This window comes from Phaethon lepturus, unplaced genomic scaffold (assembly GCF_000687285.1).
Source record: "Phaethon lepturus isolate BGI_N335 unplaced genomic scaffold, ASM68728v1 scaffold1136, whole genome shotgun sequence".
In the NCBI taxonomy this organism is placed as follows: domain Eukaryota; kingdom Metazoa; phylum Chordata; class Aves; order Phaethontiformes; family Phaethontidae; genus Phaethon; species Phaethon lepturus.
In genome coordinates this window covers 74268-95112 of record NW_010546744.1, presented here as the reverse complement: position 1 = coordinate 95112, position 20845 = coordinate 74268, and the positions used below count along the sequence as shown (strand labels likewise).

General features: G+C 42.4%; 1 protein-coding gene across 2 annotated transcripts in view; it reads right to left on the bottom strand.

Annotated features, from left to right (window-relative positions):
- Positions 1-10285: 10285 nt before the first annotated feature.
- PDS5A (PDS5, regulator of cohesion maintenance, homolog A (S. cerevisiae)) overlaps positions 10286-20845 on the bottom strand; it is an 84721-nt gene continuing 74161 nt past the window's right edge. The window contains exons 29-32 of one of the 2 annotated variants that reach the window (XM_010289396.1): positions 17650-17795; positions 16347-16452; positions 13328-13680; positions 10286-11485 (exon numbers count right to left, since the gene is read on the bottom strand). In XM_010289396.1, the coding sequence (XP_010287698.1) occupies positions 11482-11485; positions 13328-13680; positions 16347-16452; positions 17650-17795 (609 nt within the window). In that variant the 3' untranslated portion in view covers positions 10286-11481. Of the gene's footprint in view, positions 11486-13323; positions 13681-16346; positions 16453-17649; positions 17796-20845 lie in introns of those variants that run through there. The other variant, XM_010289397.1, reaches the window with a different exon arrangement.

Genomic DNA, 20845 nt, shown 5'->3' with positions numbered 1-20845 from the left:
GCAGCGAGTTTGCTGTGAGGCTGGTTGTAATGCTGGTTGCTTCAGATCTAGGTCCCATCTTCAGGTGTGTGGTGTCCCTGGGCGGGTTTTGCAGGTTTCCAGGCAGGCCCTGCCAGCCGCGATGGTGCTGCACAGTTGTACGGTGTTAAAACTGGGGTGTGTGTGTGGGAGGGGGGATTTGGTTTTGTTTCATTTAAACTTGCTATCACCAGGAGCTGTGTTGTGTTGGGGTACCTCAGTGAGGGAGAGGGAGCACTCCCTGGCCCCTCTGCTCTGGGTGGGGGCTGCTTCTCTTAGCCTGCCCATTAATTCAGAAAATGTTTTTTTTAAAACATCCATTTTCCCTTGTTCTTGTAGTTAGATGCTACTATGACGTATGTCAGAGTAACCAAGAGCTGCTTTATACTGAAGTACGTGTTGTCTGACAGCCTTGTCCGTTTTTCCAGCCCTCCAAAGCTGGAAGCGAGTTCACAGTTGGACTGGACCTACCATGCTTACTAGCTCGACTCCTCCTGTACCTAATTGTCTGTTGCGATAGGCGTAGTACTGAGACGTTTAGCCCTCGGGCAGGTAACTCCGATACTGCCAATACAGCAAATCCAGGGCTTTAAAATGTTTTAAGGTCAGGTCTGGGGCTAGGGCACCCGTGTCTGGTATGATGTCAAATAATTGACATTGCTTCGCTTAGTGGCTGCTTTGTGTTGAAATACCTGAAGTCTTTAGGTGGGTTTGTGACCGCCTGCTGTAAAATAATGGGGAATGGGCTGGGATGACGAGGGAAAAATGAGTCTGGGGCTGCTCAGGGGAAGGTGGCAGAGAAGCTGGTTTGTGCTGATGTTGTCTGAGCCACCAGGCCCTTTGGCAGCCAGAGTCCCTGGCGTACAGCTGCCTTTGCTTGCACAGGTGGGGCCAGGCATGGGCTTCTGGCCCCCTGCTCTTCTGGTGGGTGGGAAAAGGGACTGTGCAGAACGAGCGCCTTGCTTTCCCTGCCCTGGTCTTTCCCTTCCTCTGTCTTTCCCAAAATGGCTGGTCTCACAGCTGGCAGTTGAAGAACATTGAGGCCAACAGTGTCCTGGCCTGTATCAGAAATAGTGTGGCCAGCAGGAGTAGGGAAGTGATCGTGCCCCTGTACTCAGCACTGGTGAGGCCGCACCTCAAATCCTGTGTTCAGTTTTGGGCCCCTCACTACAAGAAGGACGTTGAGGTGCTTGAGTGTGTCCAGAGAAGGGCAACGAAGCTGGTGAGGGGTTTGGAGCATATGTCTTATGCAGAGCACTGAGGGAACTGGGGTTGTTCAGTCTGGAGAAGAGGAGACTGAGGGGAGACCTTATCGCTCTCTACAACTAGCTGAAAGGGGGTTGTGGTGACGAGGGTGTTGGCCTCTTCTCCCAAGTAACAAGCAACAGGATGGGAGGAGATGGCCTTAAGTTGTACCGGGGAGGTTTAGACTCGATATTGGGAAAAATTTCTTCACAGAGAGAGTGGTCAAGCCCTGGAACAGGCTGCCCAGGGAGGTGGTGGAGTCGCCATCTCTGGAAGTGTTCAAAAAACATGTGGATGTGGTGCTTCAGGACATGGTTTAGTGGGCATGGTGGTGTTGGGTTGATGGTTGGACTTGATGATCTTGAAGGTCTTTTCCAACTTTAATGATTCTTTGATTATATGACAGGTGCTGAGTAGTCAAGGCTCCTCCTGATTCTGTTGGAGAGGTTTGGGAGGTTCCCCACAGCTGAGCCACCTTATGGGATGGTGGGAGCAGCCTTGCCTGTTTCAAGGCAAAGCTGGCTCTCCCCATTTTAAACATCTACCCAAGACCTGGGTGCAGAGTCAGGTATGAGGGTGGTTTCCTTGAAGCAGGAACACCTCACTGGTCACAGCCCAAAAAAAGATGAGCCAGCTATGCTCCACGGTGGAGCAGACCTAGAACGGGCAGGTCCTGTTTCATGCCGCAGTCAGGGGTAGCCTGGCAGCTAAGTGTGTGGTTTTTTTAACAAAGAGCAAGCACTGGAAAGCTTGTCATTGCCACAGTTTTAAATTTCCCTGAACTCAAGACTGAAGAACAAACACCAGCTGTAGAGCAGGTCCCATGTGTTCCTAGAAGTGGTGGCCTTCAGTTTGCTAGGAGAAGCTGTGTTGGACATGAGCTGGTTTATCTGTGTAGAACGTCATTTAAAGGATCTGAACCTGTCAGTTCAAATGGAATAAAAACCCTCATGTTTATGGCTTTTACTGTTAAAGAGGAAACTCTGAGAAATGAACCCTGGGTATGAACCTCTCAGAGGCGAATGACCTGCTGCCATAGGGCAAAGTGGGGGATGTTCTCCCTCTTTTGTTTGGCATGCACATTCCCCATTATAGCATCTTCCACATTCAAGTCCTTCCATGGTCTGAACCACATCAAAAATGCCAGAAATAAACTGGCTGTAGGCCATACTTGTCAAAAGAGAGAGCTATTTGGAAATGGGACATGTTTGAACAAAGTAGTTACCAAAAGTTCATGGAGTCAGACAATGCCAAGGTGCAGGGGGAAGAAAAACTCCAAACCAGAAGGTTCTCAAGAACAAAGAGGGAAAAGATTGGTCTCTCCATTGCTGATGTGCTGTTCTCACCTGTGAGGAGTTCAGCAAGGGTCAGTGGGGCGTGCTGCACCAGTAGATGCTGGGGCAACTGGAAAGCAGCTTGGCAGGAAAGAACAGGGTAGCTGGGGACTTGGACCCTGCAGGAAGGCCATGGTGAGGCTGGCTGTCCCACTGCAGCCCATGGAGCTCCATGGTGGAGCAGATGTCCACCTGCAGCCCAGGGAGGATCCCACGCCGGAGCAGGCCCCTGGCAGGACCTGAGGCCCCATAAGAGAGGAGCCCAGGCTGGAGCAGGTTTGCTGGCAGGACTTGTGACCCCATGGGGGACCCAGGCTGGAGAAGTTTGTGAAGAACTGCAGCCTGTGGGAAGGACTCACAGAGAAGTTCACGGAGGACTGTCTCCCGTGGGAGGCACCCCATGCTGGAGCAGGGGCAGAGTGTGAGGAGTCCTCCCCCTGAGGAGGAAGGAGCAGCAGAGACAACGTGTGATGAGCTGACCACAACCCCCATTCCCCATCCTCCTGCACCACTGGTGGGGATGAGGTAAGAGAAAATCAGGAGTGAAGTTGAGCACGGGAAGAAGGGAAGAAGCACTTGCGTGTTTAGGACCTTAAAAATATGCAGAGGTGCATGGGGGGAGTGAGGTGCTTCTCTGCCCCCGGTCACTTGTGAAGGTGGCACAGGGCTCCTTGGCAAGGGGATGAAGCAGGCCACAGGTCCCGTCCAGCCCCGTGACCCCAGCCAGCCCCATGCCAGGTGGGGCTGGACTGCAGGCCCAGACAAGCCCTGAGCCCCCGGCAGCCCGGAATGGGGGGCAAGTGCCCACCAAGACACAGCTGGATGGTGGCTGGGTGTCCCTGCAGTGCCGCTGTTGCTGGTCTGTGGCAGTGTCCCACCATCTCGGCTTTGCTGCTCCAACAGCTTCTGCCATGCATGCAACTGCTTGGACATTAAGGAAGCTGCTGCCAGCCTGAACTGTAATAAAATAAATACATTGTTTTAATTATTTCTTTAAGTAGGTCAAAGCTCCCTCCATTATCGTACTTAGAAGGATTTCAGTAACACCTGCTGTGTCAGGGCAGGGTCAGTGCCTGAAGATTGCAGAGGATTATAAAAAAAAGCCCTTCCGTTATTCCCACACACCGTCCATCCTGGATCTGAGCACCACTGACATGTTGAACTTGGTGTTATGAACTGCTGTCATGGCAAAAATACAAGGAGAAGGAAAAGCTACTGCAAGGTGAAGCTCCTGACACAACTTTGTATATAGAAGAAAGACCAAGCTCAAGTGATGCTTGATGGAGACAATCATCGTTCTAGAGGACTCAAGAGCCAAATACTCAAATAAATCAACCACCCATTTCTCTCAGGATTTACCTCCAAGTACAACTTTGTGTGTGCTCATCAAGAACTTGGCTTCGTTTGTTTATGCTCTCCCATTTAGGTATTTATACACATTGATATGCTCTGATGGATGATCTTACCAGGAAGATGTCTTAGAAACTTGGAAAGCCACAGAGATGACCGTGATCAACACAATGCGACTGTAAATGTCACCTGATCTGAGGGTTTGGTGTTTCATACACCTGTGGAAACCAGAAAGGACTAAAAATATATGCTACTTTTGGGTAGGGGAATGCTGGATCTCCTGTGATAGCTTGTAGCAGTCCAGATGACCAGAAAATTTCCCTAAAGCATTTGGAGATTCGGCCATTCCTAGCAGACTCTCAGGCAGCTCCCTAGATGACTATATGTGGCTCATGGACCAGGTGACATTACAGTAACATGCAGGTTACCAGAGCCAGAATCCGCATGGTATAGCTGCACTGTGAGAAACAACTCCCCACTTGACAAAGGCAGCAAGTAACAGCAGCAACCCGTGCTAAATTAGGAGAACACCTAATACAGGAGAGTCCTTGTGGGAAAAGCAGAGCTTAAAATCTTGTTACTAAAGCAGAGCCTGATGACCTGTGAATGCAACCCCCCAGAAGCATCAGAAATTAATCATGGCATGGAGTCCTCTTTCTCCCCAAATCCTTTTACACTAGAAGTTAAGCTCACGTAAAGGAAAGCAAGAAGGTAATGCAGAAGACGCAATGCGCAGGCATGGATGGATACAGCAAAGAGGGCCTTGAAGAATAGCTGGGAAGTAACATGGCCAGAAGGTTGAGAAAAGGGGATGGGAAAGAGCACTAAGGAAAGGTACAGAGCTATTGCGGTCATGTCCACTCCCAGGGTCTGCAGAATGCTTCCTTGTCCATCTCCCAGCCCCAATCCTGTCCTGGTGTAACAGGACGAGGAGTCGTGAGTGATGAGTAGTGATTTCTGCCACCACCATCCAGAATAATTTATCCAGACTACAGATTGCTCTCTCCTTTCCTGGGAATGCTCATGGATGGAAGCAGCCAGGAGGTGATGGCATGAATTACTTGGGCAGTGACAACCTCTCCTAATTTTGCAGGAAGTGGAGAAGAGCTTATCTGTGAGCAGCAGGGAGCAGTGCAGTATCCATGCAGGGCACCCTGTACACACTCTGGAGAATGCATGTAGACCTCCTGAGAAGAGGAGAATGATGGCTCAGACCTCTGCCACTAGCATAAGCCCACCCCATTTCTGGTTTGGGGCTAGTACTGAGATGGATGATGCAGAGGCACCTGAATATATAGCAAAGCAAATGGTATTTTGGGTTTTCACTCGTATCGCAGGGCAAAATATTCTCAGCATCCCAGTTTTCCTTGGGGTAGGGTGCCAGACTACATGCCCACTGCCCAGCCCGATGCTGGCTGTTGCAATTATGCCATACCAAGGTAAGAAATCAGATTATCACCTATGCATTTTCTAAAGCACGCAGCAATAACCCACCTGCTTTACAGCACTCGGACCCAACACCAAAGCAACTCAGCCATAATCACCTGCCATCTCTTGCTTCAGAAGCTTTGCTGCATCAGGGTCAACATACATCAATCCATGCCCATCTTCCAGGGCAATGAGAGGCGAATTAAACAGCTGAACTTAAGGCAAACAGTGTATTTTTTGTTCTGGAGCACTCCTGCCTTGCAGCCTTATGAACACACATCTGAGCTCTTGTGGCTGTTGAAATAACTGTCTTGTGGGAGGAGGATGCTCAGCATATCCAAAGTTACTTGGTCATGCTTCTTGCCTCAGCTGATGTGCTGCTGAGACTATGATGCTGCTGCCAGCATGACTTCAGTGAGTTACAGATTAGCTCAGATAACCTCTGTGCTCCCACTGAAGAGCATATGTGTTGCCTGATGGCTGTCCCTCCTCATCAAATAATGCAGGACTCAATGGCGCTGCCCATCTTTGTTGCCCAAGGATGTCTTGGCTCTGCTGACGGTGGATCTAGCAGCGCAGTTGGTGGTGAATCCACCAGGTTCAAAGTTGAACAGCTTCTCAGAATCACAGGATCATTTCTTGCCAAAGCTAAAGGGGTCACCATGAGTCCCAACTCTTCCTCCTGTTCGCTCACAACAGCCAGACACTGCACAATCAGACAGTTCCCTGATAAAAGTTTGCCACGACTTTTGCTAGGCAGAAACAGAGAGAAGATGTTCTGTTGCGGGTCAGAAAGATCTTTCCATCAGGTTAGCAGGAGGTCTTCTTCCACGGCAATGGTATGATGACTGCATGCTATGCTGCCTGTTGCAAGCGGTAATTCCAGTAACTCTTCATGTGTGCTTCGTGTCAAGCACCTGTGAGTGACACCAAAGTCCTGAGGAACATGCTCACATTGTCTTTAGGGACGTGCAATGCCGGCTGAGTTCAGGTGCAACACTGCTCCTACCAGTTACTGGAGTAAGCGTGGCTGCTGCTTCAGCTTTTGTAGCCCCAGTGAGGGGGAGGTTAGCTGAACTGGAACAAGCCTGAACCAACCTCTTGCTGTGGTCCCACTCATTTCTTTACAAGCAGCTGAAAATGCCAAAAATTTGCTTATTTCCTTTTAGCCTGCAGAAAATAAGGCTGGAAACTTAAGCCTTGAGTGAGAGATGTTCCTACTCTGAATTTAAAAGTATTTTAGTGAGTCAGATTTGTGGAAGTAGTCATCCTGTGGGTCACCATGGTGACTTGGTGCAAAGGAATCTCTGCTGGAGCCATGGGACTGGCCACCTTCAGTTAGGAACAGATCACCAAGTATGAGATTGAAGAAGGGAAAAACTGGATCACTCACCCTCCCTTTGGTCTCTCACGCGGTAAAACTACAGGAATAAGAAATTTTGGATCCACTCTTCTGACTCAGGCTGTGCAGCAGGGAAGGAAGAGTCTGTCAGCCACCACCTCTACTTGTGCACCAGGACTTCCAAGTTCTGCTCCTGAGGAAGTCCAGTCTTGTTTGCTGCCTTCCAGGCACCAAGGCAAATGGATCCAGTGAGTGTCAGGCTTAAAAACCCTTTAAGGAAGGGAAGCTGTTGTTAGTCTTTCAAGTTCAGGAGTATTTTCCTCCGCGAGAACATTCCATTTGAGCTTACCTCTTACCATTTGAATACCCCAGGTACTCAAATTCTTTTGCCAGAAATTCAAGCAGGTGAAAGCTTCAAGGGACATATGAGGTGCTGCTATACAGAAGGACTTTGTTAGCTGCAGCTTAACATCTTGCATTCCCTTTGCAAACCTGTTCCTGCTCCAAGATACAGTTCGTTGGGCTAAGACCAGCTGCTCTGTGACTAGTGCTTGGTTATCAGCTACGCACACCTGCAGCCTGGCTGGCAAGTAGACTTCATAGTCCAACTTCTTCAGTTTGGGCTATTTCCTTGAGCACTGATTTGGGACTTCGTTTCCGTTCACAAACCAACCTATTACTGCTGGTTACTATAATAACAACAGAGCACAGACGCATGTGAACTAGGATGCACGTGGATGATTTCTTAAAGAAGCAATTTTCCTGTGTATTACAAATGTTTGGTGATCCAAAATCTTTCTGGATCTTTAGAGATAGCTCAGCTATGACAGCCCCAGCAGTTAACCTGAAACTCAAGGATTTGTTATTTATCAGTTCTAAAACTTACAGGATTGTCAGCATTTGCAGAAAAGATTTATAATGCATATTATTTTTCCTGTTTAAGATTGCTCTAGAAATTATTTTTATTTTGTCTAAAACAACTATTCAGATTCAATTTTGTTGAGTGGTACGTTGACAAAGTATGTTCTCAGAACAACCTTCCTGTCTTACTGTTGTTACGAAAGCTGTGCAGTCCAGGCACCAGAGGATATAAAGAAACAGAAATAAATGTATGTCCACTAAAACAAAGCCACACTTTTATGACAATGGGAACTTAAAGACCATGAGAACTTAACTCCAACTATGTAACTGAATGTGAAACCTCAGCACTTTTAAATCCTGCACTGGATAACAGCCATAAAGACTGGGTTTCATCAGGCTTCCTTTTATTCTTTATCACACACTAGTAAGTGAAAAACTCTGAACATCAGTTTTCTTACTAAAAGAACAGAATCCCCATTCTTATGTAAAATATTTAAAAACTCACATATGGCCAAGTACAAAACTCCCACCTCTTTCTTTGTAAGAATCTGCTTTCGATTCCACCGTTTTATACCGGTTACTCTTTAATAGATTTTATTTTTAAAGCATCAGAAGAAATACTAGCATGCACAAATTACGTGTGTATAAAAATTATGCTTGTACTTTCCTGAATTCTTATAAAAAGGCTGACTATTCCAACTACTTTCTATCACAACTGTGACTGCTGCAATGACCCCTGGCCTTAGGGGATACTGTTCTTACAGAAAGACGTCATCGCTGAGGTAACTCCACATTGTACCATGGGCCCTCTCAGGACTTTGGCGAGGGAGCAGCGAGGGACAGGCAGTGAAATTCAGTACGTTGCCTTGTCTGGGGCAAGTTCTGAAAAGAAACCAGTGGGCCACCAATAGACTCTTCTACAGTTTGTATGCTGCATTTTTGCTCAGCCAGTTATGCCTGGCATAATTTGCTGCATAAATGTACCAGTTTTCTTTCTTTAACTACACTGATAATCAACATACGGAAGTAACTCAAATGTCCCCGTAAAGAAAACAGAAGAAAGCAGCTCTACGTAACTCTGCTTGCAAGAAGACAACTGAAAACCCTTCTCTGAGCATGGCACTGAACCTCCACAAAACTCTTCTAACCTAAATTATTCTATGATGATTCCTTGAGTAACTCTGACATTTAAACACTGACCAAAAAATAAAAACAAAAACACCACCCCCCCCGCCCCCGCAATTATCCACTTCACAAAAATCAAAGCTTTTGGCAACAATTCTTGGAAAAAAGATTTGTCAAGTCCAGATTTCAAATCATTGTTAGAGGCACACCACGAGGTCCCAGAGCTCATTTCTAAAAGAGAGTTTCTTTGCTAGGTAGCACCTAAAAACTTCCATCAAAAACATTTTAAAATTGGTTTAAACAACCCAAATACCGCAACTTTTGCATGAGGGAAGTATTTGACCAGAGCACTAAAAAGAAACTGCATTATGATCAGTAAGTCTGTCTTGTGAAATCATTGCAGTTTTAGAAATCAAACCCCCAATGGATGTTTGCGTTAATAATTAAATGCTATTAAAATCTCCCAGTCTCGCTCTGTCAGAAGCATTTCAAATCCTTCAAGTCAAAGCATCGCAGACTGCTTTAGAAAAAGACTTGCATATACTGATCTCCTGGTTTTGGCTGGGATAGAATTAATTTTCTTCCTAGAAGATGATACAGTGCAGTGTTTTGGATTTGGGATAAGAATAATGTTGATAACACACTGATGTTTTCAGTTCTTGCTGAGCAATGCTTACACTAAGTCAAGGACTTCCCAGCTTCTCATAATGCCCTGCCTGCAAGGAAGCTGGGGATGCATGGGAACATGAAAGGGGACACAGTCAAGACACCTGACCCCAACTGGCCAAAGGAATATTCCATACCATATGACATCATGCTGAACATATAAACTAGGGGAGTTGGCCCGGGGGGCAGCCCCTGCTGCTTGGGGACTGGCTGGGCATCAGTCAGCAGGTGGTGAGCAACTGCATTGTGCAGCACTAGTTTTATATATCCTTTTATCATTATTATTATTTTCCCTTCCTTTTCTGTCCTATTAAATTGTCTTTATCTCACGCCACAAGTTTTACCCTTTTTCTGATTCTCTCCCCCATCCCCCTGGGTGGGAGTGAGCAGACAGCTGTGTGGTATTTAGCTGCCTGCCCGGTTAAAACACAACAACTGCTTTGTGAACAGAGTCTGATTTTCTCTCTTACAGAGGAAAAACAACGGTAACACCAGTTAAACATTCGATAAGAGAGACTCAGTCATTGTTTAACAGCACACAACCCTGCCCTACCCTTTTTAGGAGAGCAAGTAATCCTTAACTAATGTCAACAGTATCCAGCTCTTCTACAATGCATCAAGGGATTTCAAAACAATTTGCAGAAGAGAAATGGGGAACTGAGGCACGAGGAAACAAAGTGAACTGTTCACTCTCACTCTGCAGACCAACCCCCTTCTTCCCATGCAACTTTACAGGAGAAAGCACTGTAACTTCACCTAAAAACAACCCCAACCCTATCTTTTTAACTATGTAACTTTGCATTACAACCTCCTCACTCAATACAACACTTCTGTGAACATCCAAGACCATGCACAAATATAGCAAGTAGTTTTCTGTAAAAGAAAATTAAAAAAAAAAAAATAAAAGACTGCCACATGACACCTAGAAGCGTTTATTTTATGCAACAAACTTAAATATGATCATGTGTACATAAAAGTGTACACTGTATCTATGCTGAACAATGCCAGGAAACATAATATTGATGCAACAATCTTCTAAAATAAACATTAAAAAATGAGCCTGGACAGGAAGACAAAATGCAAAACAGACTTACTTCCAATCAGCACAATGCTTAAAATTGAGAGCAATCCTAAACATTTCCAACTTTCCTTACAAAGCTGCCAAAGTCCAACTATTTTTAAAAATTGATTTTTTTTCTTTACATCAATAATAAAAATCTGGTGACAAACATTATAAAATCAAATGCTGGACTGTCTTTACTCCTTTAAAATTTAGAATATTCCAACAGAACCACAGGAGTAAAAACACTTAAAAGTGATATATGTTTTTATAAAACAAACATCAATATGTACATTTATTGCAAATTATATTAAACTAAAATGGAGGGAAAATTAAAAAATGAAATGTCTACTTGCGAATTAATAATAATTTTAAGTGATTACTTTCCCACTCTGATAAAAATCAGAAAGCAACATTTATAAAATTGCCACCACATGACTTTTCATAGCAGGGAACTGAAATCTGTACATCTTATTTTTGCAGAAAAGTAGGCAGGCAGAAAGAATTATACATAAAACAGTCTCCAAAAGTAAAGCAAAAAAATTTTTTTGTGATTTTTTTTTTCCTCTAGTCTTGTTTAAAATCCATTCAGTAGACTTCTACTTTTTCTGTGAAACATGGGAATACCTGGCTCTAGGATCATGAATTTCCAATGTCAGTGTAAGGACCTCCTCTGACTTTCTTTAAAAAAAAATGCAGCATGAAAATTAATGGTGTAAATACACTTTTAAACTCCAGAATGCAGGAACTGGAACCAAGTGTTAAGCAATTTGCTTAATTATTGACTTTTCATAAAAAAAGTCTCTGGGGAAATAAGTACAGATGCTTTTAGCCTCTTTCTCAAGAGTTTCTGCTTTACATTTCCATTGAGAAGGATTAATTTCATGTGAAAGGGAAGCATACTTTTCCTTCTGGTTTCAGAGCTGAAAGCTGTGTGTTTTAAAGTAATTTCAGTTCCTATACAGGAAATTTCTGAATCCTAGTTTTTGCAGAAGCTTGGAGCATGCCTTTATTTGGCCTTCATTTCCTCCCTTTTCGAGCGAGTTTTCTTTTTACCTTTTTTGGGGGAAAAAAAGAAATAAGTTAATTGTAAGAACATGGAAATTACAATTGATTCTGAATCAAAATCCTACCTCAGTTGTTTACATTTTAGCTTTTACACTCTTTATACTGTGATTCTTCCAACTTTATCTTCTATCTTCTCAATGATTACATAATGAATTGAATATAACTGAATTTCCTTGTTACTTGGAAATATACAAGTTGAATAATAATAATTCAATAACTGACTAATGTTCTTTTCAGCATAAACAGAAATATATTTATCCCTAGCTTTCACTAGAATCAGAGAATAAGAATGGTTAACTTGTCCTCATAACTGTATTTAATTACCCAGGTTTATAAAAATAGCCTGTCCTACTCAAAAACAAGCACTACTTCAAATGTTTTTCGAATACTTACAGTCATATGTACATGTCTACTTAAAAGCAAAAAAACCCTATCAGACAGCTATTTTCACATACATTTTTCTAAAAGAGAGAAAATTTTCTTTGATTCCCTATTGTATGAGCTACAATATAAAAAAACAGAATTGTCCTATGTAAGATGCCTGCTACACCTTAAGGAAGCCTCCCTCTGCTATCTCTGCATCCTCAGTATCTTCCTGGCTGCTGCCACAGGCCTTAAAAAGATCCATTGCATTTTGGGAATATTCTGGACTTGAGTCTATCTCCAGCAGTGAATCTCCATCACTTCCAAGCACCTGGCTTCTGAAAAACGTTAACAATGTTTTGGTATTTTTTCCAAGAAAGACTGAAGTATTATGTATTTCAAAGAAGCTATCCGATACAGATGGCTTATTTAAGGCTATGGATAGTGCAGTTTGTTGTGAAGACCTGAAGAAATTTGATGTATAAAACAAGCATTGCAAGGCAGTACACAAATACTACTCTCTTGAAAGACTGAACAATTTACTAGTGTATGAACCTTGCTGTGAGAGGAAAAGGTAATTCTGTTTGATCGAGGTTCTCTGCAAGATCTTCAATTTACAAAATCTCTAGAATTTATTTTTAAATTCTCTTTCTAAAGAAAGAAATTATTCTTTCTTCCTTCAGATTAAATTGTGATTTCTTCCAACACACTGGTTTGCTGACATTATCTTACTGCTCTACAACTTTGGACACTTTTGCATTAAAATTATTATTGTATCAGATTCAGCTAAACCAATTTCTCAGTGTTTATGAGCATTTGTGGTTTGTTTATATTGGAAATCAAATCACCACATTTAAATACTTGAGTATAGAAAAATAAATTATCATCCAAGAGCTGTTTTGCAGTTTACACAGTTCCAAATTCTGCTCGTTTTACTTAAAATATATACATTTAAAATTTGTTAATATTAACAGTAAATAAGCTCAGACCCAAAATACCAAAAAAATGTACAGTTAGAATTACAGCTGGTTCTGTTCATTAAAGATGGCCAGTTTTCAAGCCTCTGTTACTGAAGCACAGCAAAGCACCTGAATTCCTGTGTACGTGGCATTACTGAATGTGCTTGAAACCACCCTCAACTCTTAGTTCTTCTACATAAGAATGCTAGTAAGGGGAACCAGGATACAACAGTCAAAAAAATACAATGTGGTGAAAACAAGTTAGATTATACTGTTCCAACCAAACAAATTCAATTCTCCAATTCCAGCTGCTGTGGTACTTACATTTGAAAAACAGAACAGAACACAATGTGTACGTGTTGGACCATGGTATTTATAAATCATTGTGGTTTAGTTGTGCCCATATGCTAGATCTGTTATAACTGCAATTTCAGGGTCTATCTTGAGACAGGAAAGGCCCACCCCACCCAGCCATGGGGTTTTATTTATTTATTTATTTATTTATTACCTTTGTAGATCAATTTGTCTCTGTGCTGCTGCTGGCTTTTTTGCTGTGTCTTGCTGTTTTGGTGCTTTGGCGTTACCTGCCTCTAAACTCCCTGGACTTTCTTGACCAACTGCTGCCCTTTTCCTTCCCCTGACAGGTGGTTTATTTGTTTCCTCATTTTTTGCAGTGGTACCCTGAGGTTCAGGTTTGGGTGGACGCCCTCTCCTTGTTTTTGCTGCGAGTGATGGTCCTGTTTCATCTACAGTTTTTTCTTCTGTTTTTTGATGAATATTCTCAGTTCCAGATGCTGTTGCCGTTCTTTTTTTCCCACGTTCAGTGCTGTTTCCTTGTGTAGCCTGATCAGAATTAATCTCCTAGAAAGTAAGTCATGAATGTGAAGGGTTAAAAAAAAAAGGATCCCCAAAGGCAAACCTCAGATTGTTACCTGCCTCTGAGAGAAACAGGAGTTTATAAGAAAGGTTCTTATAAAAACACATCACACGGACTTAGACCTAGTAAAAAGTTTTACTAAATGGGATTTCAGGCATTAACATTGCTAAAAGATATTCTACACTGTGTGTAATGTTAGTATCTGCACCCAATGTATCTTTTAGTTGCCTGAAAGTGAGATTACTGTAAGACTAATAATCTCAGCTCCTCTCATGACGGTTCTTCTGGACAAGCTCCTTTTACTGCCTCTTTGCCAACTGACAGGAGAGAACTGAGGAGCAAGAGTAATGATTCTGGTACTTCAATATATGCAAATTTTAAGACCAATCTTCAGTAAAGGTGCAGATTACTGTTACCCTAAATACCAGTAAAAGGAAAAAAACCCAAGGCTTTCAGGGAATAAAAGGGAGTTAAGACCTAGTCACAAATGAAACTTGCTGTCTTTGTTAATTCTTTGTCATGTCTGAATAGGTATGGCCTACATGCATGTTTTTCTCATTACACTGAACAAGGTAATGCAAGTGATTAAATTTCATGAAGCAGTGTCTATATATGTGAAACAGCAAGGGTGCTGGCAATGTGGGTCTCTACAAAGAAAAGTATTCATATGGAAACAAAGAGGAAGTAACTGGATGCTTCCAAAACAGTTAGGAAGAGGGGCAGAGAAAAGGGTACCGAAGAGATATGGCTGGGATGACTTAGCCATTTCAAACACACCAATTAAGGCCACTCACTATTGTAAGTGCTGTGTCTGAACGAAGGACTTTTTGTTAAATAACCTTATTTCTTAAATGTTTATACAAGTCAGGCAGTCTCTGTAATCTTTATTACTGTTCTAGCAGCTTCATAGCAGACATTTACAACTGCTATTTGTAAGAACTTTACAGATAACCACTCTCTGAAAATTTCAACTAAAGTCAGGTTTCAAGAACCTAGAAAGCATTTTTGAAGATTTATTTCAAATATGCTTTGCCTAACTGCTCTAACTTTTCAGAAGAAGCCTATTTTGGGGAAAAAGAAGGAAAAAAGGAACGATACTTTGAAATTTGGGAAAGATTTTTTCTTCTTCACTAGCTCACAGGTGTGAATATCATGTGGATGTTATTTTTAAAGAGTAAGAAAACACTAACTTTTCTTTGTGATAATACAAATCCAAAACATGTGCTTATTACTCTGATTTCACTTAATCAAAAAAGACTGAATAGATACATAACTTCTTAGAATGTGTACAGCATGAACCATCTATGTACACCCTACATTATTGCAAAAATTCTATTTTGATTTTAGAATCACAGAATCATCCAGGTTGGAAGTGACCTGCGGAAATCACGTGGTCAAACCTTCTGTTGAAAGCAGGGCCTCGGGGGTTCATCCAGGGCCCTTCATGAGCCAAGCTGCGAACAGCAACATTCCACCACTTTTCTGGGTGTTTTTCCAGTGTTTTAATCTTCCCCACAATGTAGATGATTTGTTTGTTTGTTTGTTTTGCTTGCATCCAGATGGAATTTCCCCTGAAGCAGCTTCTGCCTGTAGCCTTTTGTTCTGTCACCAGTACTTTCTTCTTCTCTATAAATACCTTTTAGATATTGAAAGACTGATTACATCCCCCCAGGCTTCTCTCTCTAGGCTGAACAAGCCCAACACTTTCAACCTTTCTTCATGCAACAACTTCTCCAAGCCTTTATCATCTTGGTGGCCATCTGCAAAGCTCTCTCAGGTTTTCAGTATCTGTGCTGAACTGGGAAGGACGCAATGTTCTGGACACAGTGTTCCAGGTGTGGCCTAATGAATGCCAAATAGGGTGGAATAATCACATCCCTCAATCTGCTGGCTATACTCTCGCTGATGCAGCCCAGGACCCGGCTTGCCCTCACTGCTGCCAAGGCATGCTGCCGACTCACATTCTACCGGCTGTCCACTGGGATGGTCCCCCAGGTCCTTCTCAGCCAACCTACACCCCAGCCAGGCAGATCCCAGCACGCTGTACTGCTGCTTGAGTTTAATCTATCCCAGGTGCAGGACTTCACATTTACTGTTGTTAAACTTCATGCAACTTTATGTTTTTTAAGTTAAAAAATCATTATGATTTAGGCATGATCTTCTCTCTCTAATGGAAGACAGAAAAGCATTAAAAATCCTCATTAAAAATCCTCAAAGTTTAAATAACATTTTAGTTGTGACACAATCCAAAAGTTAGTTGTTTGTTTCATGATAGAGGACCACTTGAAATTTTCCTGGCAGTATCTTAAGTTAAAGCTACAGGTGGCCACCTTCACTCTGAATCCCAGCCTTACTGTTATTTATACTGGAAAACATAGAATCTTTTGGAATTTTAGAAAAATGAAGGAAGTCCCTTCCCATTTGCCTGCGCTAATTTTGAGCACATGCGCTCTATTAACTACTCTGGATAAAATAGATAGTAGTTTTGAAAATAAGGGGTCTTCCATTGGGCTAGGAAACTGATATAACTACATGAAGTTAAATTGGACATTACCAGTTCCTCAGAGACCATCTGCAGTGATGTGTACTGAATAAACCCTCAATGCCAAGCTTATTAAAGAGATACAGTCCATAAAATCCTCAGACATACCTTATTTTTCACAGGTTCTGTCTTTGCTGGTGTGACTGAAATAATCCTCACAGGATTTTCTTCATTTTCACTGACCCCAGTTTCTGATATATCTGCACTTTGTTCCCTGGTAGCATAATTGAAGACAAAAATAAATCCAAAATATACAGAACAAAAGAGGAAAATGTTAGCAATTGTTTAAAAAAAATTTTAAAATGAATGCAGTCTAAATTAGTTTAAAAAAAAAAAAGAGTTGAATTTGCCTGAGTCCACAATTACATCTTCTTTCCCAGAACTGGGAAAAGTTTGAAAGGAACTGGCTAGTTGCAGAGCTAAATCCCTTATCACAGACACAGTGTCATGTAATTGTTTTTGCAAACTTAGGACCAATGCTCTAAATGAGGCCACGTTCCTTTTCCAGATAGAAAAAGCCAATACTGGCAAAGGTAGTGAAGAAAAACAGAGACCAGCAATGCTCAAACATACATTAGTTTTAAAAACAAAGTTAAAAAAAAAACCGACACAAAAACCCAAAAACCCAAGACTATTACAGCATATATCATGCACACAAATTCTGAACCGAGTTATATTTTCCTTTGGCCTTATTAAATGTAGCAACTACAGTTGACTTTCTCTAACCCTTTATCTTAGCCAGTTAATCGATTCCAAAACAAATTAAACAATCTTAAAATTTTAAAGTGCAAACTGTTTCTCCAGATTTAGGACAAATTTAAAAACTCTGGATCCACATAAAAAATAACACTTACTAGAGGAAAGACAGAATATTACAATCATATGTTACATCTTTCCACTGAGACTCTGGTCCTCTTCAGCAAGCTCTTTTTAATTGTTCTTAATCTTAAATAGGTCAGAATATTTAATCTACATCAAAAATGTTTCTTGTTACCAATCTGGATTAATCCTTATTTATACATCAAAAATGTGTGAGTTGCAAAATCTGTTTAGTGTTGATTATGGCTGGTCTCTTCAAGTAATATATTTTCTGATGTAAAAATATTATGAATATTAGCCATCAAAATTTCAGACAGTATAGTGTCTCTTCTGTTGTATTATATGTAATTGCAGGCAGGCCACACCTAAAACACTTTACTGAATTTTTGTCTACTAAAAAACCCCAAAACAAAAAGCAAAGATGGAGATTTCACCTATAGAGAACTATTATATTTTTTTTGAAATGGACAAAATAAAGGCACTCTTTAAACACACAGGCACGCACACCAAATCATCTCCTGTCCTAAAACATGCAAGCACACTGGACAACATGAAGTAAAGAGTTGATGAAAGAAATTTCAGACTCCTGTACCTTGATCTGTTTCCTGCAGAGGAGCTCAGATCAGAGTTTACACTGATATTGCTTCCAGTCTCTGATCCTGTAGTTCTAATATACGGTCTCCTTCCAGTTGCAGATAATGGTTTGTTTACCGTACCTAATACACCAGTTGGTTTTGGCTAGAAGAAAGTGTTTAAATCTTAAAAAATGGGAACTTCAGATACATATTTAATTTTTAAAATATTTTCTTGAGTATTTTAGAATACTTTTTCTGGATTAACAGTCTCAGTCACAATGCCATCAGTTCAGAGTTACAGACCTCATCTTTACCTAAAAAACACTGTCTATCCTACTTTTATTTCTTATAATTTAACAGCACTTCATCAATTGCCTTGCTCTCTTCTCATGCTTTGAACGGATAGCAGCTGGAGAAGCCTCAACAAAACCCAGAAGAATGTTAGGTAATATGAGAGGACTGAAAGGACGTGGCAATATCCTTTCAGTCTCAACACAGTTGAGAGCTTCTGGGTAAGGACAAAGGGGAAAGCAAATAAAGCGGATGACGTTGTGGGAGTCTACTAACAACCACCTAGCCAGGACACCACCACCAATGAATTATTCTACAAGGCATTAAGCGATATCTCTAGATCAACTGCTCTTGTCCTTATGGGTGATTTTAACTTCCCAGACATCAAGTGGGAATATCATGCAGCAGAGACAAACAGGTCCAGGAAATTTATGAAGCATGTTGAAGATAACTTCTTGCTAAGTTACTAAGGTAGTTGGCACTAAGGGAGCCGACTAGGAAAGGTGCCCTCCTAGATTTGTTGTTTGTAAACAGAGAGGGACTTGTGGGGAAAGTGGTGGTTGGTGGCTGTCTTGGTCACAGTGACCACCAACTAGTTGAGTTTCAAATCACTGGCGATGGGAGAAAAACTGTCAGCAACACTTCGACCTTGGATATGAGGAGAGCAGACTGTGGGCTGCTGAATGAGCTAGTTAGTAAGGTCCTCTGGGAAACTGCTTTTAAAGGTTTTAGGGTCCGTGAATGTTGGTCATTTTTTAAGAGCCATCTCTTAAAAGTGCAGGAGCAGGCAATTCCAAAGTGCCAGAAATCAAGCAAGTGGGACAGAAGACTAGCTTGGCTAAGCAGGGATCATCTTCTAGAACTTGGGCAGAAAAGGAAAAGTGTATAGACTCTGGAAGCAAAGGCAGGTGACATGGGAAGACTACAGAGATGTTGTTCACCAGTATAGGGAGAAAATTTGTTCAGCCAAAGCTTGGTTAGAGTTCAAGTTGGCCAGCACTGTGACAGATAACAAAAAGGGCTTTTTAAAACATGTTAATAGCAAAAGGAGGATCAGAGATAACATTGGACCATTGCTTGATGAGGTCGGTCACCTCACAAATAGAGATGTAAACAAAGTGGAGACATTTAATGCCTTCTTTGCCTCTGTCTTCAACACTGATGATGGGCTCGGGGACCCGCAGAGCCCTGTGTAGGAAGACCATGACTGGGGGGGAATGATAAACTCCTAGCTGACCCTGAACTTGTTCGAGACTTGCTGCTCCAGCCAATGCACATAGATCTATGGGACTTGATGGGATTAATCCCAGGATACTGAAAGAGCTGGCCAATGTCATTGCGGGACCTCCCTCCATTATTTTTCAACAGTCTTGAGAGTCTGGAGAGGTCCCAGTTACCTGGAAGCTGGCAAATGTGCCAATTTTCAAGAAGGGTAAGAAGGAAGAGCCTGGTAATTACAGGCCTGTCAGTCTCACTTCAGTGCCTGGTAAAATTATGGAGAAGGTTGTTCTGGGAGTTACTGAAAAACACTTGAGAGACAATGCAGTCATTGGTCAAAGCCAGCACGGGTTCACAAAGGGGAAGTCCTGCTTAACCAAATTAATTCCCTTTTATGACAAGGTCACCCATCTAGTTGGCCAAGGGAAGCCAGCAGATGTAGCCGTTTGGGATTTTAGCAAAGCTTTTGATACTGTATCTCACAGTCTCCTTCTGGATAAACTGTCCAGCACACAGTTCGACAAGTCCATAAAATGCAGGGTGAAGCAACTGGCTGATGGGTTGGGCTCAAAGGGTTATAGTAACTGGGGTTACATCAGGCTGGTGGCCAGTCACTAGTGGGGTTCCCCAAGGCTCAATTTTAGGGCCAGCACTCTTTAATGTTTTTATAAATGACCTAGATGCAGGAATCAAATGTACATTAAGTTTCCTGACAATATTAAACTAGGAGGAGCTGTGGACTCTCTTGAGGGTAGAGAGGCCTTACAGAGAGATCTGCGTAGACTAGAGAGCTGGACAATCACCAGCCATATGAAATTTAAAAAGAGCAAGTGCCTGATTCTCCACCTGGGATGGTGTAATCCTGGTTACACATACAAACTGGGGGACAAGAAGTTGGAGAGAGGCCCTGTGGAAATTGATCTGGGGGTTTTGGTTGATGGCAAGTTGAACACGAGTCAACAGTGTGCCCTGGCAGCCAGAAGAACCAGTCGTGTCCTGGGGTGCATCAAGTACCCAGCTAGCTAGTTGACGAAGGCGACTGTCCCACTCTATACCGCACTGGTGCGGTCCCACCTTGAGAACTGTGCGCAATTTTGGGTGCCTCAGTATAAGAGGCACCCAAGAAGGACATCAAACTACTAGAGTGTGTCCAGAGGACGGTGACCAAGATGGTGAAAGGCCTTGAGGGCAAGACTTAATGAGGAGTGGCTGAGGTCACTTGGTTTGTTCAGTTTGGAGAAGAGAACACTGAGGGGTAATCTCATCACAGCCTACAACTTCCTCAAGGTGGGCAGCAGGAGATCAGAGTGCTGATCTCTTTCTGGTGACCAGCGTCACTGCCTTCTTTGTAAGACATGAAGAAATGCAATGAAGCTGCCATCAGGAGAAGTTCAGATTGGACATTAGGAAAAAGTTCTGCACTGAGAGGGTGGTCGCTCACTGGAACAGGTTCCCTGGGGAAGTGGTCACAGAACCAAACCTGTTAAAGAGTTCCAGGAGTGTCTGAACAACACTCTTAGTCATATAGTTTAGTTTGAGGTAGTCCTGTGAGGAGTGGGGAGTTGGCCTTGATGACCCTTATGAGTCCTTCCAACTTGAGATATTTTATTATTCTAACATCCTATATTTGCAAAGCAAAGCACTTCTGGGAAAGGCTTTCCAAAACGTAATGCAGAATTAGGTTCACTACAACAGGAGGAAGTG